This window comes from Neltuma alba, unplaced genomic scaffold (genome assembly GCF_004799145.2).
Source record: "Neltuma alba isolate B1F8T4 unplaced genomic scaffold, ASM479914v2 tig00004911_pilon, whole genome shotgun sequence".
Classification (NCBI taxonomy): Eukaryota; Viridiplantae; Streptophyta; class Magnoliopsida; order Fabales; family Fabaceae; genus Neltuma; species Neltuma alba.
Genome location: NW_021633906.1, coordinates 61,171 through 83,443, shown reverse-complemented (window position 1 = coordinate 83,443; position 22,273 = coordinate 61,171). Strand labels below are relative to the sequence as shown.

The 22,273-nt window shown below is 33.4% G+C and overlaps 1 protein-coding gene across 1 annotated transcript; it reads right to left on the bottom strand.

Moving 5' to 3' along the window:
• Nucleotides 1–3,951: 3,951 nt before the first annotated feature.
• On the bottom strand, nucleotides 3,952–21,459 carry LOC114746133 (uncharacterized). The gene is made up of 3 exons (XM_028934320.1): nucleotides 21,332–21,459; nucleotides 5,141–5,878; nucleotides 3,952–4,549 (listed from the first exon to the last, which is right to left on the bottom strand). The coding sequence occupies exons 1-3, from the start codon at nucleotides 21,457–21,459 to the stop codon at nucleotides 3,952–3,954; spliced, it is 1,464 nt and encodes a 487-aa protein (XP_028790153.1).
• Between the last annotated feature and the right edge of the window lie 814 nt (nucleotides 21,460–22,273).

Genomic DNA, 22,273 nt, shown 5'->3' with positions numbered 1-22,273 from the left:
CAATTATCATCCTGTAATGCCTTCAATAGATCTTGGAACTTTGACTCTCTGCTCTCAAAATGAAGAAAATCTTGTCAAGAAAGGTGTTTTACGTCTGGTATATTTGCTCGATCAGCTACTATATTGGAGTTACATCTTCCCAATAGATCTTCAATATGTTGAGTTTTCTTTGCTAACTCCTTGCCTCTTCGGTACTGCCACCAGCAATTAGGACACCGGCCAACAAAAAATCTCTTCTTTATTTGACTGTCGATATGGATGAACCCCTTGCTGCGCTTCAGACTTAAAACTGAAAACTCCTTTGTCTTTTTGAAACTTTCTCTTCACATCCTGATGCTTTACTGCTAGTATTTTCTTTTTTTGATCAAAGTTTTCAACATGACTGTTGAAACAACATAAATATTTAGCTCCATTTTTTACTAGATTCACCGGACTTTTTTTTTTTGGAGGGGCAAGACAAAGTCTTGAAATTACATCAAAGTGAACATTAGAGTCCTAACTCTACATCAAATCTAAGGTCAGGAGTGGAACACAGCCCATTGGTGGTTGCTGCCAGATCGTGAATTCTTCCTCCAGATGATGAGCCGTCTTTGCGAGGTAGTCAGCGCATTTCATTGACTCTCTCGAAGCGTGATGAATCTCGACTTCCCAATCTGAATAGATCATGCTTCTAATTGAGTTGATTTCTGATCCCAGGGAGTTATGGTTGCCACGGTCATTCATGATGAGACAAATTGCCTCTAGCGAGTCAGAGTATACTTTAATCTTGGGGATATTATATTGTCTGCATACCTCTAGTCCTGTCAGTATCGCCCACATCTCCGCGGCCGTCGATGGAAGGTGATCAAGTTTCCTTTGGAAGCCTCTAATCCAATGGCCTTGTGAGTCTCTAAGCAAGCCTCCACACGCAGCTTGACCTCCAGTGGTGACAGATCCATCTACATCCAGTCTAACATACTCTTCCTCAGGTGGCTCCCATGTCACATTCGTTTGAATCAGACTCTTGAAGATCTGATGTTTGTATCTCCCGCTTTCTGAGGATTCCATCATATGATATAAAGAGGCATGGATGATACTTGCTACTTGAATTCTAGTTCCATTCATGACTCCGCTACATCTATTCTTCCAGAGTAACCAGCATAGGTAGCAAAAAACTCTCCTCCATGGCCATCTGTTGAAACCATCCTTTGCCAGTTCGTTGCTGAAGTTAAATTTTATCCACACCTGCAAATCAGAGCAAAAGAAATCTAGGAGAAAGTTAGCTTTAATAACTTTGACCCACACATTTCGGGCCATCTCACAATCACGCAGGATATGTAAAACACTCTCTTCTTTTTGACACTCGAAAGGGCATTCCTCACTAATCTCTATTCCTCTGCGAGCTCTGAGGGAATTTGTCGGGAGTCTCTCATGAATAGCTTGCCAGAAGAAGAATCTGACCTTTTCCGGAATCTGAAGTTTCCAAACCTTCTTCCAATGGCCAGTGGTAGTTAGCTCCTGCTGCAGGATTTTATAAGCTGATTTGATGGTGAAACTTCCATCATTGCTTCCTTTCCAAATGAATCTGTCTCCTTCCACATCCATCGGGACCTTGATTCCCTTAATGATGTTAACAATCCATGGAGGCAAAAATCTCTCCCATTCCTGTATCTTCCAATGTCCACTTTCCGTCACAAAAGAGCGTACCATGGCTGTAGGTTCTAACAAGTGTACGTTTTTATCTACATAATGAATTAAAGGTTCCTCTAGTGGAGTCCAAGCGTCCCACCAAAAATAGGTAGTTGCACCATTCTTTATCTGTCTACCTATCTTTTTCTGGAACCTATCCCAAACAGTTGTAATACTTCTCCAAACAACAGAGGAATTGCTTTTTTTACTGATTAAGGGATAGATGTCCCTCCCACAGTCATATTTGGCTTTCAGGCACTGAACCCATAATGCTTCGGGTTTAGTAAGTATTCCCCAACAGAGTTTCATGATGAAGGCAATGTTCTGGCTAACCAGATCTTTAATGCCTAAGCCTCCATTGTCCTTACCTTGTTTTATTGTTTCCCATGAGATCAAATGCATTTTCTTGCCCGTTGTCTGTTGATTCCAAAGGAAGTTCCTGCTGCTCTTTTCTAACTCCTGTAGTATCCCTCTAGGAATTAACATGGTTTGCATCAGGTGACTTGGCAAGGCTGAGAGAACTGACTTAATTAAGATCGTTCTGCCCGCCATTGTTAGCAATCTGCCTTTCCAACCAGCCAACTTTTGTTGTGTTCTTTGTATCAAGGGGAGAAAGGCTGCCTTGGACACCCTCTTATGAAATAGAGGGACTCCCAAGTATTTGCCAAGATCAGCTGTCATGCCAACTCCTAGGTGTTGACATAGTCCCATAGCTCTGTTAAAGCCTACTCCTTTGGAGAAAAAAGCCTTCGACTTTGCTAAATTTATCCTGTGACCTAAAACTGCACAAAAATGAGTCATCAAATTTCTCATCACCTCAATCTGCTCAAGAGTTGCTTCCCCAAAGAGGAGCAAATCATCTGCAAAGAAAAGGTGAGAGATAATTGGCCCTGTTTGTTTAAACTTTATGCCCTTCCATCTGCCAGCCACCACTTCTCTGTTAATTTTTTGTGCAAGTCTCTCCATACATAAGATGAAGAGATAGGGGCTTAAAGGGTCTCCTTGCCTAAGTCCACGCGTTGGTTGGAAGGGATTTGAAGCTTCCCCATTCCATAATACTTGCATGGAGGCTGAGGTAGTACATGCCATAATCAAGGCAATCATCTCCTCCTTGAGTCCGATATATTTCAAAGTAGATTTTAGAAAATCCCAATCCAATCGATCGTAAGCTTTTTCCATATCTACCTTGATTGCCACCCATCCTTTCCTCCCTTTCTTTGACCTCATAGAGTGAATGATTTCTTGTGCTATGATGACATTGTCACAACTTTGTCTTCCTGCAATAAAACTGCATTGTTCCTGTCTTACCAGATAATTCATGGCACCCTTCAGCCTGTTAGCCACAATTTTGGTAACTATTTTCAGAATGACATTGCATAAGGAGATAGGTCGGAAGTCTCTTAATTTCTCTGGTATGTCAATCTTTGGAATGAGGGCTATATGAGTGTGATTAACCTGCTTCACCCTCTGTGGGTTCTGCCAGATCTCCTTCACAAATTCACAAACTTTCCTTCCAATGATATCCCACTGAGATTGGAAGAAATGTGGTTGTAGTCCATCAGGTCCCAGGGCTTTAAATGCTCCCATCATAAAAGCCGCATTTTTTATCTCAACATCATTCAGTTCTTCATGAATCAGATTGGCATCACGTTGCGTCAGAGCTGGGAAATCTGAATCCCATTCTGGGATATTACTTGCTCCGACCTCTTTAGTATATAATTCCTTGAAAAAGAGTTTTGCCATGTTCTTTAACTGGTTTTGGTCGAAGACCCATCTGCCTGTATGATCTTGTAAAGCCTCCACTCGTTTCTTCCTTTTCTTTATGATTGCAGAAGCATGAAAGAAAGTAGTATTTCTGTCTCCCCACTGAAGCCATTTACATCTTGACTTTTGCAACCAAATCAGCTCCTCCTGCATAGACAATTTGAAGTACTCCTGCCATAGTTTTTTCTCCAACTTAAAGAGCCTGTTGGATAGCTTGTTTTTTCTTGCCTTGTCAATTCCTTCCAACCTTCTTAGAACCTTCTGCTTCTTCCTTGGGATATTGCCAACCACATTTTTATTCCAGCAGCTTGCTTCCTGTGTAAAAGTAGCAACTCCATTACACCAGTCTGTATTGTTCCAAGATTTAGCAACTACATCCGTAAACCCTTCTTCCATGGCCCAGGCCGCATTGTATTTAAAAGGACGTGTTGTCAATCTTGAAATTGGAGCCCCAGTGCCAGTATTAATGACAAGTATCCTATGGTCAGATTTAAATTTTAAACCATGTGTAACCTTGCTCTATGAGAAGTTCAGTTCCCATTCAAGGTTACCAAAAGCCCAATCTAACCTTTCTTTCACTCCCTTCTTTTCCCAAGTAAAACGTTCTCCAACAATAGGTATCTCCATAAGTCCCGTATCTGAAACACAATCAGCAAAGTTACGCATAGCTTGATAATTAGGAGGGGATCCGCCAAGTTTATCCTGGGGTTTTAGGAAGGTGTTGAAGTCCCCTACAACTAACCAAGCCCTCTCTAAGTGTCCTGCAATTGTTCTCAGAGAATGCCAGAGATTCATTCTTTTTGCTCTAGAAGTTTCCCCATAAACAAAAGAGGTAAGGTACTTTTCACCATTTCTCAAGTCACAAATTTCGCAGTGTAATAATTGCGTACTAGAACAGATGTAATTTACTTGCATTTCATGATCATTCCACAGGACCCAAATCCCCCCTGTGTACCCAGACGCTTCCACACCCAGCCAATTACTAAACCCACACCGTCTTACCACTTCATCAGCTCTACACCCACTAACTCTTGTTTCCAAGAGGCACAGGACGTTTATATCATACCTCCTCACCACTTCTTGTACAGTTGCTGGAAACATCTTATTTCCAGCCCCTCTGCAATTCCACGAAGCAACAATCATTAGTATAAATAAAATTCACAAGGCAGAACCACTTACTCAACGTTAAGGTCCCCCTCTTCCCAGGTCGGCCTCTGTTCATTTGACTGCCATACTGAGCTTCCATGGTTAGCTTCCTCTATTAAAATCAAAGCAGTGTCGTCTCTACCCAACCTGTTTTCTCCTGGATCCCCAAGAAATTATTCATCTTGTTGAGGAGTCAGGGCTTGTAAGCCTACTGTTCTTGGGACCTCAATGTTTAATTTTGGCATTAGTTGAGTAGATAGGTTCGGTTGATGGGAGTCCCTTAGCACCAAGTCCTGCGTTGCTCTCTCAGAAAATTTGTTTCCCTGTTGACCTATTCTGTTCTGTTCCTCTAACACTATATTCGTGGCTGAGTTCAGAATACTCGAACCCATTTCATGGATATTACCTTGCACTATGGTGTGTTGCCTTTGACCCATAATAGCCTTACTAGCCTTCACCTTATTTCCTAGGCCCACCTTCTCAATTGGTATTTGGGCCTTACCTTTTTTAGAGGCCCCATTAGGAATTTCATTTTCTTTTCCTCCTACCCGATTTGACTTACTTCTTGATCCTCCTCTTTTTTTCTTTTCCTGCATACCCCACCACGTCTTGAGTGCTCTTTTCCAACCTATTTTCCTTCTCCATCTGACCTTTTTGGACTAGATTGTCTTCTCTCTGCCACCATTCGGCTTCTCCTCTCTCTACAATCTTATTATCTTCTGACAGAACCATCTCATCTTCCTGTAAACCTTCTAGTACAGTGAACTGAATCTGAGAGTTTTCTCCCCTGTGCCCTCTGACATTCCTCGAGCCACTCCCAATATTTCTTTTAGTTTCTTTAACCATATTATTTTTTTGTGTACGGAATCTGCCTCGTCGATTGACTATCATCCAGCTCCCAAACTCTTCCTCCGCGGCTATTTTCAAATTCGCCGTCGATGAGTCCTGATCTGGTTGCTCTCTATTTTTTTCCTGCTGCAACCTTGAAGTCGATGCTGCATCTGATTTCGTCTCATTTGAGTTCCTTGGGTCCAGCTGCTGCGGATTCCTGAGCGTCCATGAACAAGTTTCCTTGCGATGACCGTATCGACCGCACACAAAGCAAATAAGATAGAGACCTTCATACTCCACATTGTAAATAGAGTTTGCTGCAATTACTCTCGGCACCAGTTTCTTTTGGAGATCTAACTCCACGCACACTCTCGCGAACCTACCCCTCTCAACATTGGAGAATCTGGTTGAGTTTTCCGTCAGCGTCTTTAAGTCTACTTTGAGAGTTTTCCCAACGCACACTCTCGTGCTGACAGATTCACCGGACTTTGAACTTCATTATTTGCTATGCCACGTAGGCAGCCTCCATCTAACATGGATTCAAACTAATTATAGTCGGTCTGTGTGACTATCATATTACGGGGGTTTCAGTTGTCAAATCAGTGTATCCCTAGTAATCAAATCATACAGATGCTGTCCAGTGACTTAAGATCTTTAAAAATGCAAAGTAAAAGTGCTGAACAGCTGTAAACTTGTTTGCAATACACTATAATACTATTTTGTTTTTATTTTCCAAGCCATGCGTCTGGTCGCTATTATGGCTATTAAAAATGGCCATTCATCCATCAAATCAATGCCAAACATCCTTTTTAATTTCAAGACATATGTCTATGAGCAAAGTAATTCAATCTCCAGCGTTTAACGTATAACAAAGACTTTAGGAACCTTGTTTGTTAAGGCAGATTGATCCTATTTGAGCTAGCTGTTGTATATCATAGTAAACACTAAATTAGCCATTCGCAAATAGTTCCAATACCATCGATCTCAGCTTTGCCCTCCATATGGCTACTGATGGAAACTTCTACTAGTGGAGATTTTTAAAGAATCATTCGGCGATGGGAATTTTGAAAATCAATTATCTTATTTTTCATCTCCGATTTGCGAATCTTTCATCCGCAGATTTTTCCTTCGGTCAAAAATCTTGATCAAGTCCAATAGGCTTTATGTTCTTTTATGACCTTTCGCTATGGGAGGTAATTATCAAAAAAAATCTTCACTACTCTTTTTAGCTACTGACTACATTTGTTTTTAAAATTCCGATAACCATTCTTATTTAGCTAATGATTGCTCTGATATTGTGATTGGCTGTTTTTATTTTTAAAAATTTGGTAACTACTTTCATTTAGTTATTGACTACTTTAGTTTTGCTATTGACTATTTTTGTTTCAAAAATTCAAAAAAGGCATTAAGTATTATTAGAAATCTAGCGACTACTTTTTGTTTAGTTATTTATTATTCTTGTGTAGTCAATAGCTATACAAAAACAGTCATTGGAACTTTGAAAACAAAAGTAGTTAATAGTAAAAATAGAGTAGTCAATGTAAAAGTAGTCACTGGGAGTTAGAGCAATGGCAAGGGGTCTTATTTGGGATTTTAAAATTTACTCACCCTAATTTGTCTTTTAGCATTTTTGAAGGCATTTTAGTGATGTCTTTTTCCCATTTAAGATTTAGATTGCATGAACAAAAGTGTTATGAAAGCAAATGGCTCATTAGTCCTATCATTAAAACCACTTTGTCTTAACTTGGGAAAATGATAATATCATTTTAAAATCAACAGTGATTTTTAAAATTTGCAACCGTAGTTAGTTATATATTCATGCAAGGTCCTCAAGTCGTTTTCCCATTATAAAAAGATCATGTTATTTGAATTATATTTTGTAGTTGCTGGATTTTCCTATTCATATTAAATTGGACTGCATTTACTTTTAGCTGCAACAATGGTGATAAATGACATATTCTTGATACAATTGTTTTAATATTTTAAAGATTTTAAATTTTTCTAGTTTTAAAGATGTTATTGTCCAAAACTGTCCGTATGGTAATTATTAAATAAGTTATTCATTCATCAAATTAGTACAAGCATCCTTACAGCCGCTGTAGGTCAGCCGTTCATGATTTAGTGGTCTAATTGTCAAAACCGACGACATAACAGTTAAATGAAAGTTTTATAAAAATAATTATATGTATATATAATAATATATATATATATAAATAAATATATAATAAATTTAATTATCAACTTAATAACATTACATATATATATAAAGTTTGCATTGCTAGAAATTGTATGGAAATATGTTGAATTTTTTAGGCTAAATTATACAAAAACTGCACAAGCTATAGGGCAGCTGCAAATAATCTCCTTGACATTTTAAAGTTTAAATTTAACCCTCCTGATCTTTTATTATTTTATTATGGATAACTTACTGTTAACTTACCATTATCTTTTTAACGGAATTTGTCATGATAGATAAACATAAGACACCTCGCAATCTTATGTGGTATCTTACATGGCATCCTATCTAATATAATCATTTTATAAATAATTATATCATTTTTATATAAGGATTGAAATGTCATTTTATTATTTAAAAAAATCTCACTCAATTTTATTGTTATATTTTTTAATCACACAAAAATTGATATTTTAATTAATAAACGATTGTCAAATTGTTAATAAATTTATTAAGATTGTAAAATAAGATCATAATATTGTAAAAATATTACAGTGAAAGTAATGAGTTGGTTTTGATAAGCATTAACTAGGGAAAAAACGGTAAAAGATAAAGGGAGTTGAATTTAAACTTTGAGATGTGAGGGAGGTTATATGCAATGATCCCAAAGTTCAGGAACTTTTGTATAATTTAGCCAATTGTTCATATGGTGAATTTTTTCTATTTTTTATAGGTTTTTAAATTTAATTTTTTCAGCATATTTTCTAATAGACCAAAAAAAACTGTCCAATTTTTTAAAAAATCGTTTCAGTTCTCGATCTAACTTCAGGTTTCAGCTTAATTATTGCTAGCTCAATCCTGGTCTAATCTGGCTCAACCACCAAAATGATTTTCTAATCCAAGCCAAGCCATTACCGAGTTTGATCACTAATCCAACCAGTAGACTGGTTGGTCTCGTCCAATTCTTTAGTCAGTACTTTAAAGAATCATTCATCAATGAGAAGTCCTGGAGTTAATGAGAATCATTATCATGACCTTCACTTTTTTAATCATCTGTGATTTGCCAAATAGCCTTTCTTCAGCAGATTTTTCCTTCTTTCAAAAATCTTGATCAAGTCCAAGAAGCTTCACGTCCTTTCGTGACATTTTGCCATGGGAGGTAATTATCACATCTTACTTAATTATTTACTTCTACCTCTATATACATATCTCAAATATACTTAGCCTTATCCAATTAAGCTTCCAACATAATTCCCAAAAGAAAATGGTACTTAAGACTTGTCACAATATGTATTCCAGGCAATAGACAAATTAACAATAACCGTATATGTAAAAACAAAACCATGACGAAGTATGATATTATATACTGACCTCTTTTTCAGATGTATTAGAAGACCAAAGTATTTGATGAAAAGCAGAATAAAACGAAGAATCCACCGAAAACAAGTCCTGCAAATTAAAAATATTTCACAATACCATGTTTAATTTAATCAGTTCCAAACTCTCAAAGTTCTGGTATATGACTGAGAATGTTAGAAGTCATCATCAAAAAGTTAAAAACATAAGCATCACAAGAAAATTGGGGAAATGCAATATTTTTGGGTTTAAAGAAACTGACACAGCTATTTCAAATTCAAAGCAGATTAGAGAGAATAATGAAGAGAAACTAAAGGAGATTCTTAGACAATAATATCATAACACAATTCGTGTGAAACAAAACCATACAATTAATAAATTAAACGGCAAAGAATTCACCAAAAAAAAAAAATTTAACGGCAAAGAAATGAATACAAAATAAATAATACGTAACATTTAAAGTGATAATTAGTGGCTTCTTTAAGCACTAAATAAAGGAAGGTTGGCCATTAAATAAAACACGTAGAAGAAAGAAAGTAAACCATCTTGAAGATAGTTTAACCGGGTGTCTCACATAATTTATTTTGGATCACAAAAACTAATTTTTAGCATGGCGATACAATAAATTAAATTTCCCAGTTCAATAATTGCTCACACATATCTTTAACGTCTTAAAGTATTTTGTAATTTCCATTACTACAAGGTACTATATAATTAGAAATTTCATAATTTCATTCTTCTAAAATGTACGTAGTGCTAATTTGAAATATACTTGTATCACTTTGTCACTTTTATTAGATAATGAATTCAATATTAAATAGTCAATTAATATTATGATATTATAATGCTTGCACAGTTGCACGTTCTTTTATTTAGCTTCCTAATATGGCTCAATTTGGTTCCAACCATTTAGACCAATAATGCTCTAAATAGTCTAACAACTCGGGAGATTTAATTTTTATATATTTCTGTAGCTTTGTTGTTATTGGAATAATACAATTTAAGTAAAATACTATATGTCCTTTTATTTTGTATTGTTCTGAGTTCCTAAATAGCTTAGCAATATGTTAACTATTGAACCACAAATTTAATATACTAATAGGAAGCGGCAATATAATAATCGTGGCAAAAAAAAAAAAAAAAAGGTTTTGGCAGCAACAAGATTCCATCAAAAGCTCTCATGAACAACATGGATGATCTTTTAGCTTTGAGCTGTGTCATTGAAACTATAATTTAAAAATCATAAATATATAAAACTTAAATTTTTGTTTAAAAAAATCTAAAACATAAAATTTTAAAAAAAAGTGTTATTTTTATTGTATTTATTAGAAATATATGTTTCTTTAGTAATAACTACTTTTGATAGACTTGTATATTAATATAATAAATCTTTAAAATTGTTGTTACATAAATATTAATATTTCTATTAGGCGCAATATATGTCTTCAGTCTCCACAAACCAGACCATCAGAGGAATTCTCGCCCGTCCAACGGTGGCATGACGTGGCAAATGTGTCGCTACGTGTCTACTGTCATGGATCATTGGTATTAATATTCTTTTTTATCAAAAAAATTTACTAAAATGTTCGAAACAAAATTTTCAAACAGTTTTTTTTCCTTCACTTTATTGAATTGGATTAGTAATCCTTTTGAATATGTGTGTGTACTAGACATATTAACATACGAATAAAATCATGATGATAACATACCCTAACACTTTTCTTTCTTATTTGGGCAGAACAAACCAATTGATGAACTGGAAAATAAAAAGAAGAATCCATGGAAAATACCATATTTGTGTATATGTGTGTGCAAGGAAAATAATTAAAAAAAACACAATAATATAAAAATAATAGAACTCAATCAAATTAGAATATATCCTTACCTTTTTTCAGATTTCAGTGTTGAACCAAGAGAAAATAAAAGAGATTCTCAAACCAAAACACAAGAATGCAAATCCTGTCAATAAAAAAAAATGTGGAAGCTTTAGTTACCAGAGAAATCATATTAATACAAAATGTATAATAAGTATGAAATTAAAGTGATCATCAATTAATTCATTCACATGATCACAAGGAGCACGCATTTCTTTTTTATTTATTGGTGTTTTTTAATAATGGGCAGAGAATTTGCATTTCGCAAGACTCATTTTTCGGAAACTTTCAATTATTTGTAATTGAAAAGATCTGAATTATAATATAAGTATCAAAAGGATAAAATATTATAATTAAAACTACATAAAAATCACAATGTATATTTACCAATTTTTTTGAGATCATATAAATAGCAATAAAGAGAAGGGAAAATGACACATAAAGAAGCTTGAAAATGTGAAATGTCAATTTAGGAAGCTAAGGAAATGTAATGACAGAGAGGGAAATCCTTCCCAAATTGGAATTTTGAAATTTAATGAAATGACAAAATTGCCCTTTGTATTTTTTTTTTTAAAAAAAACCTTTGGCGGCTGCCGGTGAAGCTTTTTTGTCACAATATATATATTTTTTGGACATGGAAGAATATGATTCAAAGTGGCGGGTTGGGATTTGATCCCACAACCCCTTGGCCATTTGGACTAACAAAAAGAAAGATGACTATTGGGCTATCAAAGATTTTTGGGAGAATTGCAATTAGGTCCCACTCAAGGGAATTAAATGCAAAAAGGTCCCTTGAAATCATGAAATTATTCTGAAGTCTCAAGAGACCTTTTTGCAATAAATTTTATTTGTTTAATTACCAAATTACCCCTTTTTTTTTTTTAACTTTGTATTGACAATTGAAAGAGCAGTGGTTGACAACTCAGGGTGCAAGGATTGACAACTATCGCGGCTGGTTTGACAACACATTTTCTCAGCATATCACACCATAAGTTGTCAAACCAGCCGCGATAGTTATCAATCCTTGCACCCTGAGTTGTCAACCACTGCTCTTTCAGTTGTCAATGCAAACTTAGAAGAAAAAAAAGAAGAAGGGTAATTTGGTAAGTAAACAAATAAAATTTAATGCAAAAAAATTTTGGGACTTTAAAATAATTTCATGATTTCAAAGGACCTTTTTGCATTTAATTCCCTTGAGTGGGACCTAATTGCCATTTTCTCAAGATTTTTTAACCTTATAATACAAACAAAAATATAAGTTGACTCTTTTACTGTGACTTCAGCTTATGACAACAATTTAACTGGAGATAACAAGTCTTAATTGAGAAATAATAAGTCTAAATTTGATTTTAACAAAGTAACTTTTCCTGATATATAACAAGAAGTAGCATGTATATTAATTAAAAATGACTATAACTTATTTGAAAATGACACGTCTTTATTAGAAAATGACAAGTCTAAACTTAAAATTAACAATGTGTCTTTTCTTGATACATAACAAGAAATAGCATCTATATTAATTAAAAATGACCATAATTTATTTGAAAATGACATGTCTTTATTGGAAAATGACAAGTCTAAACTTGATGTTAACAAAGCAACTTTTCCTGATACATAACAAGAAATAACATGTACATTCCCAAATAAATTGTTGTCAGTTTCCACTAAAGAAGTGTCATTTTTCAATAAAAACGTGTCATTTTCAAATAAATTATAGTTATTTTTAATTAATGTACATGCTATTTCTTGCTATGTATCAGGAAAAGACACATTGTTAATTTTAAGTTTAGACTTGTCATTTTCCAATAAAGACGTGTCATTTTCAAATAAATTATGGTCATTTTTAATTAATGTACATGCTAATTCTTGATATGTATCAGGAAAAGTTATTTTGTTAATATCAAATTTAGACTTGTTATCCTCAGGTAAATTGTTGTCACGGGCTAAAATCACAGTAAAAGAATCAACTTATATTTTTGTTTGCATCATAAGATTAAGAAATGTTTGATGGCCCAATGGTCTTTTTTTTTTTATTGGCCCAAATGGCCAAGGGGTTGTGAGATCAAATCCCACCCTCGCCACTTTAAACTATATTTTCCCATGTCCAAAAATATATATATGTATTGTGAAAAAAAAAGGCTTCATCGGCAGCCATCACACCAGTGGCCAGTACCGGTGCCCGGCTGCGGCTGCCTACCGCCAGCCACCGACGAGGGGCTGAGGTTTTTTTTTTAAAAAAAAAAAGACAGAGCATTTTTGTCATTTCCCTGAATTTCAAAATTTCAATTTGAGAAGAACTTCCCTCTCTATCATTACATTTCCTTAGCTTCCCAAATTGACATTTCACATTTTCAAGCTTATTTATGTGTCATTTTCCCTAAAGAGAATACTGAATGGCATACAAATTGCAATAGGAATTTTAAAGAAATGGAAAATAAGATCTTTTGGCCTTTGAGCATGCAAAACTATTATTATTAATTGAGAAGTTAATTTAGTCAAACTCTTCAACAAAATATTCCTCTAACTGGAAACCCCTCCCGTTTCGTGTTAAGCACACGAACATTTTCTCTCAATGACAGCTGCAATAACGACTATGTAAACGACATGATGTGAAGCTTCCTACTTGTTTTTCTATTCAAATGCCACTAAACATAGTTTCCCGTATCCAACAGTTTTTCCCTTAAAAAGAAAAAGCATCCAAACTTGCAAAAACCACTAAAAATACTAATGGTTCAATGGCCTTCCATGAGGTTTTTTCATACCCCTCCCTGGCTTTTCTTCCTTCTTCCTTTGTTACTCACTTTGTTATAGATTTGTATTAGGAGTTATATAATCAAAATGCTAAAATTATTATTACAAGAATACAATTGATATGTGTGTGTGCGCGCGCATGTATATATACAAGTATAAGAAAAATAGCAATATAAACATAAAAACAATATAAAAAATAAAAAAAATCAAATTAGAATATATCCTTACCTTTTTTAAAGAAATTTTCAGGGTTGTTTCACAGAAACCAAGAGAAAATAAAAGAAATTCTCAAACTAGAACACAAACCCTGTCAACAAAAAACAAGCGAAAGCAGAGGAAAAAACTTTTTTGATAGAAAATACTAGTATGTAATAAGTATGAGATTAAAGTGATGAACACTTGATTTATTCACATGTTATTCATTGACATCACAAGGAATATGCATTTCGGTTTTGAAGTTTTCTTAATAGGCAATGAATATGCATTTCGCAATTCTCCTTAATTTTCCTGCAACTTTCAATTATAATATAAACATCAAATGGCTAAAAGATTATAGGAAAAATTCCATAAAAAGATACTTAAATGACACAAATTCTTATTTAAGTCACTAAGTTTGCCAAATCCCTAATCAAGTCACATGACCCAAAAAGAGATTTTAAAATTTTATGAAATAACTATAATGCCCCTTCATTAGAAACCACAAGAGAATTCTAAATTAACATATTCCATTCCGCAGTTAATACATTGCAATTCTAAATTAAGCACTTTATTTCTCAATAACATATTTGCAATAAGTCTTTAAATAAAACTCGATCAAAATACAACCTTAAAAATTAACAAACTCAATTACACAATTAACACGTTTCAAGTATAGATTAACAATTTTCAATTCATAATTCATAGGTTTTCAATTTCATATACAACTTCAAATTAGGTTTTAACATGTTTTACTTAGCTATTAATAAAAAAACTTCAACCCCAGCCATAATCATAATCAGTTTTTACAATCAGCATAACAGAATCGACCTTCAAATTCTAACAACTTCAAATCATGTTTAAACACATTGCACTTGGCTATTAACAGCACACATAACCCTCATAGCATTCTTCATACTGAACTTTCATTACCAAGCAAATGCAGTTAGTTATCCAACATACACATTCAGCATAAACCCTACATCACACACATATATCAACCTTTTAGCTCACTCTAAAAGCAACACTCCAAACTTCCCTCCCTCCTCAACCAAAACCCCATCTCACACAATCCAGACTAAGAAAAATGAAACATTAAGATGACACGATGAAACTATTAGAATTTGTGGAGGAAGATTTGATATAAAATCTAACCCATCGTTGCCTCCTTGATTGATTTTTCAATTTTGCAATTGTAGACATCAAGTTTCCTTCTTTAGAGCTTTTACACAACATGAAAATGATAGAAAATGTCAACACAAATTTTAATTAAAAATATCTTTTTTAGAATATTTTAACAAATTTAACATTTTAAGGGGACAATGAAAGTGAGATTAGAGTATTTTATTCTTTGAAATTTTAAGACAATCATAATTATCATTTTATTTCAATCATATACAATTATCTTTCGATGAGCTCATGGAGCAAACTACACGATAGTAAATATCATCTCTAGTCTCCTGCGCATTGAGGGTCAAAAAAGCCCTCCACTAAGTAAGTTACCACATATATATAAGAGCTGAAATTTAAACCCCCCAACTATTTGTTTGAGCCACGAGACCACCAATCTCTTGTTTTCAATAAATAAATAAGATGCAAGCAATTTCCGCTTCCATAAATATAGGGTTGGCAAAAAAAAAATTCCGTAAATAGGTATATTCCCAAACTTGCCCATAAGAATTATAAAATTGAATCAAAAGGATATATTTGTTTCTAGTATAAAAATAATAATATATTTATTTAAAAAATGGTTAAACTTTGTGCGAATTTGAAAAATGAAATAAGCAATTAATTATGAAATTTCTAGAAAAAGTTAACTTCTTTACTTTCTAAAAAGTTTGGTAAATTATATTGAACTAAGCAAGGGCTAAAATGCCCAAAGAATAAAGAAAACGCAAGTTTTATTTATATGCTAAGATTAAAAAAAGATCTGTTAATTTAAAATAAATATATAAACAAAGACAAATAATAGTGATAATATCAACAAATAGTAAATATACAAGTCATCGGCTTCATTTCTCAATTGTGTATGAGAGTAAGCAACGCGCGCGCGCGAGAAAAGAAGGGCATAAGTATAGAACTACATAACATAATTAGAATGTATTCTTACCTTCTTTTTTCTTTTTTTCTTTTTTGGCTTCTTCTTTTCCTGAAAGATGCTCGAAGCTACGAATGAAAAGAAGAGTAGAAGGAATAATTGTGAAGAAACTAGAACGCAGAAACAGCTAGCAAACCCGAAACAAGTCCTGCATGAATGAAACCTAATAAATAATAAACTGAACTGCTTGAAAAATAACTATACGTGATTCATAAAAATTCTGATCTATATATTATAACAGATAAAGCATATAAAAGACTAAACAGAGAAGAAAAGCAAATAAGAATAATAATATTCACACAAGAGGGAAAGAAACATAATAAGAATTACAAGATTTTACCGATTTCTTTCCTGAAGAGACTTCGTTGGAGTACAGAAGTTGTGATGAAGCAGAAATGTGATAGGGTTACAAATAAGTGTGAGGATGAGATTTAAAGAGATAAAATGATTTTTTTTAAACAAAAAAAAAAAGGAAGTCAGCTTCGAAGTCTTCCCACGTGTAGAATTAGATAGCTCAATAATTTCATCTTTCTCGTTCTGTCTTGTTCTTTTTTACTTTTGTAAATTTTGTTTCAATGCATTTAGATATTTCCTTCTCAATTCAAAGAACCCATCCATATCGCGCTATCACTGCATTGATCATGATTTAGGTTTTTTTTAAGGATTTTTTTTCCCATCAGAATGTCACCATGTACTCATCTGGTTTTATTTATAGAGCAAAGAGAAGACATTTTTTATTTCTATTTATAGAGCACTGATAGAAATTTTTTATATAGATATATAATTTTACTCTTTATTTATTATTGTGCTAACTTTGTTTACGTGAGGTATAATATATATTAAATATATTAAATGGGTATAAAGTTGAAAAGTTGTTGAATTTGAAATAAGAATTGATGAAGTTTAAGATTTTTTTTAGTCTGCGTAAAATATGTTATAAGTAACTAATAAATAGGACTAGAGGAATATGTTGGTGAACCTTATTATGTAATTGGCTAATTGCTTTCCCTTTAATTTAATATATTATCTTTTTATCAAACCAAAAAAAAAAGGTAAGGAGAATACGCAAGAGAGAGGAGGAAAGAAAATAAATATAGCACTATCGAACGGAAAATTCCTGAAAAATGCCAGTTTAAAAAATATATTTCTGAGATGTGCCTAATTTAGAGTACTAGTATTATGGGCATATATCAGATTTTCCGGATGTCCTTAGTTTAGCTACAAGAGGGTGTGATACCAACCATCCTTAGAGTGATATTGTTAACAATGACATTAGGATTTTGATTCTTAGGGAGTGGCAGATCCAGATCAACCATGCATGTGTTTAGAGATCTGGCCTTAGCTGATCATTTTGCTAAGATTTCCCACAATATATATGGTGGATACTTTTTCCATCTTTGATCAACCTCCTTCTTTTTTCAAGGGAGAAGGTGGATGATGATTGAGATCTTTTGTTTTGAGGCTGTTTTGATTTGATAGCATTCAGTTACATTCAATTATTATGTGTGTATAAACTTTTTACAGTACTGATGCTTTTCTGTATCAGGTACTTTAGGGCAATAAAATTTTCAAACATGTATTTTTCAGCAGTTTTTCCTGATTTAAATGTATTATTACCTTTCTTTTTTTGCCTTTTCTTTCCCGAAAGATAGTTGAAGCTATGAATGGAAGCATAAAAAGTACACTAGAACGCACGAACTGTAGACCCAAAACAAGTCCTGCGAAAATGAACATTTTCAGGATGAAATTTATAGTTTTAAACTATTAAAATTATCAATAATATTTAATGAGTACCACAAGGAGAGTGAGCAACAAAAGATTAAATTTAATGGAAGAATTATGGAAATGGTAATATCATAAACATAGTCAAAAGTATTTTAGCAATTTCCTTTTTTTTAAATTTATTGTGAACCACGTAATGGAGGAAAAAGAAGAAGAACAAACAAAAATCAAAGCGAAAAGAAGTATCAATTTCTTTTAAAAAAATAAAATTATACGTATTTTAAGATATTCAATGTGAATGGTTTAAAAACTAACAAATAATAATCTGAACTGAAAAAATAACTAAATAGAAGTTTTGACCTAAATATTATAACAGATAAAGCATATGAAAGACTAAACATGGAAGGAAATGCAAATAAGAATACCAATATTCAAACAAGAGGGAAAGATACAGAGTAAGAATTATAAATTTTTTACTTGTTTTTTTTTTTTTAAAGACACTTCAATGTTCTTCGCCGGAGACTCTCCTTTTCGGCTTCTGTATTTTGGTTATGAAATTGAAATGAGAGGAACTCAGAAAAAAGAGCACTAAAGTTGCGAAGAAGAAGAAGCAGAATGCAAAAGTTCGAGCAATGGAAGGTGAACTGATAGAGTGACTTTTTACAAAGAGATTAAACTATTTTTTTCCTTCTTTTTTTTTTTCAAATGAAGTCCACTTCAAAGTCCTCCTATATGTGTCATCACGCAAGTAAGATGCCCCAACAATTACTTCTCTAATTCTATTTATAAAATATTTCTAATATGTTTATATCTTATCCTTATGCTTATTATTCTTATAAATGATTATGTTCAAAGATGTGATTAAATCAACTTCTTAATGTTGCTCATGATTAAATTCTCAATTCAGAACAAAAAGAATATGAATCCTACCCATCAAAAGAGTTGGTTTTATGTCATGGTACTGCATAGAGACTACATGTGGAGTTTGATGAGGATAGGAGAAAAATTAGTACGACAAGGTGCAAAGGATAGGATGATGGACGATATTTTAGTACTCCTCCAATTCTTAATTCTTAATATAAGATATAATTAACTAATTTAAGTAGATTAAGGATGTTAGTTAAATTAGTTAATGTGATGTTTCTTTTAAAACACCCTAAGCATCTTCCTCAATTCCTTCCATCCCTCTCTTATTTGATTATTGTTGGGGGAATATTAATAGAGTTAATTTTGAAAAAAATTAATAAATATGTGAAATAGGTCTTATAAATTAGCTTCTATATTAAAGACCAGAGGAATACATATCTTTCTATCTTTGTTTCTATCATCTTAGCTACCTAGGTACTTTTAACTTAATTAAAAGCATTTTATACTTAGCAGGTCATCAATGATGTCCCGTCCATTCCTGAGATGAAGAAACATTAGTTACAAAAACTAGATAATTGATCGAACTGGAAAGATATTCAAGTCAATGCTCAGCAGGCTATACATTCGAGGAGACTAGAAAAATAAGAATTAATCCAAGTTAAGAAAAAACGCTTTCCTTGATGAAGAGACTTGTAGACAGTTTGTGAGATTATCGGAAGATCCTGAATTTTAGGAATGTTTGTTTAATCACTCACTTAGTTCATTTTGATTTAATTTACTTCACTGATTTAGTTCATTTTGTTCTATTTAATTTACGGAAAGAAGACAAATAGAAAACTAATACTCTGGATAAAGAAAATCTGATTATATTATTTTTACCTTGTCTTTTTTTTTTTTCCCCTTTTTGAGACAGAATTCAGAAAAATGTAGAGCACACAAACAGCCAACCAGCAACAGATCAAACAAGCCCTGTGACTGTGAATTTGAAATTAAAAACAAATTGTTGTTAGTTTCTACAACTCCATTATATACAGCAGAAATAACTAGAGCCAACGTAAAAGAGTAAGCAAAATATGTAGAAATAGACAACGATTTTAACACTATATCAGAATGTATTTATACTTTTTTTATTTTGTAAATTTTCGTTTAAGAACGTATAATTAAAAAAATAAAAAATAAAATTCGAAGAAGCTCAAGTAGAATTTATTAGACTTTTACAATGAAATAACGAGAGCGAATGTAAAAGAGTAAACAAAATATGTAGAAAGAGACAATGATTATAATAAGTATGAGATTAAAGTGATCAATAATCAGTTCATTGACATAATATCCTTCAGGATCACAATTATGCATTTCGGAACATTAAAAGACTGAACGATTAAAATTAAAATTATACACACTAATAGCTTTTATATTTTGGACCGAAGGTAGTAATATAGATTTATCAAATATTCTGAGATTTCAATCCGAACAAATATAATACTGATTGGAACATCTATAGAACTGCATACCAATTTCAATAGCAAAAGAAGAAGAAAAAATCATTTTGATTATGCGAAATCATTGTTATTAAAAAAATGATCTAAGTAAGAAATTGAAGGGGAGAAAAATAAGAAGGGAGAAAAAGGGAGAAGACAATGGTGGCCAAACAACCAAAAAAAGAAGAAGCCATTCATACGAATGTTACAACAAGTCATAAAAGACTACAAAAGTCATAATCAAAATGCTAGAGAATTGATTATATGAATAGAATTGATATATGTAAGGGAAATACCGAAATAGTAATAAAAACATAAACACGATATAAAAATAATCAGTGCTGTTTCAAGTGAAACCAAGAGAAAATAAAAGAAATTATCAACTCAGAACAAAAGAATATATGAATCCTACCAACCAAAAGAGTTGGCCCCAGAGACTCAAAAATTGGTAGAAGAGATAGGGGATAGGTTGATCAGTTAAAACCTGATTAAGGACTGAAGGTAGTACTCATCTGAGTGTGTATTCTTTGTTAGATATTTTATTATAATTATTATTTAGATATATATTAGGAAATTAATAAAATACTCTGAGTGTGGCCCTTTCAATCAAACAAGGCCCAAGCCCAGTAGGGTTAAGCTTTTCAGTCCATATATGTGTTGATAACTCTCTGATGGTGAGACACACAACAATTGAGTTGACGGCTGAATATTCTGAGAGCGAGTGAAATACCTATCTGCTCCCTTGAGGTTCCCTGACTGGTGACGGCTAATCCAGTTGCCATCACTGTGCCCTATTCCAGTCAGAAGAGACCTGAACAATTCTTTTCTTCTAACTGTTGTTCTCTTTTGCAGTTCTATTCCCTTATCTTAGATCCCGAGATAATTAAAGATAAGACAAATGGCAAGAGGTACACAAAGATTCTTCCGCTGTATTATTTTATGAGAAGATTCACATCTCTTTATTGTTTTATTTATTTGTATTGTGAATCTGTCTTACACGTGGTATCAGAGCCTGGTTTTCTGATTCATCTTGCCTCACGCTTTTCTGATGCTCATTTGAATTTATTTAATTTTCTACTTTGAAAATTATTTTAATTGTTTTGAGAGCATCCCTTTTGATTTGATTAACTTGATTTTTGATCTGATATTTGTTTCATATTTACGGACTGAATGGGATGGAGGAAAATAATTTTAATTTCCCATGAACCATCACCATATTCGGATAAATCTGAAGGTCCGATCAAATTTTGTTTTATATTTGAGTTCCATTTTATTTTTATTGAATCTGTGATGATTTTGGGAGCTCCAATGAGGGACAAGAATGATCTTTCACGTTAACTATGAGAGATCACCGCCATAGTCGTCGATCGCGTGGCCAAAATCGGAGATGTGTTGTGTCATTTACCTTTCTGATTGTTTAAGTTTCTTTTTCGGGTTAATGGGATGGAAGGGAGGAGAAGATTTATCTCTCCGATGACCACCGCCGCCACCTCCGTTAGAATTGGGAGGAACCGAAAACGCTGCTTTTTTCATTCTTCCTTTTTATTTCCTTTTTGGCCCTTTTACCATTTAAATCTCGCTCATTGTTGCTTTCTGTGAGTTGCACCCTTGAGAAATGGCATCTTTTGGAGAGAAAACGGCGGTTTTCATGCCGGAAAATAGCCTAGAACCGCCGGAAACCATGGCTGGCGCCGGCGGCTGCAGAGGGCTGCGAAACAGGTCGGAAACGGGTCAGGAGTCGGGTTAACCTAACCCGACTCCATGTGGAAGAAGACCTGATTCCAAAACGTCGTCGTTTTGCATTTAGGAGGCTTCTTCTGTTATCATTTGAAACGGCGTCGTTTCAGTTAATATGAAACGAACCGTTTCACTTATACTGAATTTGGGCCGAATGGTCTTAGGCCGAGATCTGGGTTTCTATTAAAAAAAAAAAATTTTGTGTTTGGACCGAATGGGATTTCTGGTTTTTGTAATCATATGTTTTTTATTTTCGAACTGGGCCGAGGATTTTTTTTGTACAGAATTATTTTTTTCCCTCTCTGTTTGCTATCTGGGCTGCACTGTGCGTCTTGGGCTTGTTGTTTTTGCACAGAAATCGGTTTTTGGTCACTGTTTGGTTACTGGGCTTCTGTTTTGGGCCAGAACACCTAATTTGTTATTTTAGAATGTTCCTTTTGGGCCTATTTTGATTAAACTCTGTTTAGCCCATTTATTTTTAATTTCCAGAATAAGTTCATGTTAAATAAATAATTAATTGCAAGTTATTTATTTATTTGAAAAATAGTTTTCACATGTAATTGATTCTATGCAAATATTTGAATTGTTTAAATAAAGATAAAAGTTAATC

Bases quoted from the DNA above. Each gene is read 5' to 3' on its own strand.
- LOC114746133 (XM_028934320.1), bottom strand. From the start codon at position 21,459: ATGAAAAAAGCAGCGTTTTCGGTTCCTCCCAATTCTAACGGAGGTGGC. The intron at 5,879-21,331 runs GTAAATGACACA...TGAATCTGTCAG, and splicing joins AAACTTAAACAATCAGAAAG to CACGAGAGTGTGCGTTGGGA. The intron at 4,550-5,140 runs GTAAGTCAAATC...GTGGAATTGCAG, and splicing joins AAAAAGAGGAGGATCAAGAA to AGGGGCTGGAAATAAGATGT.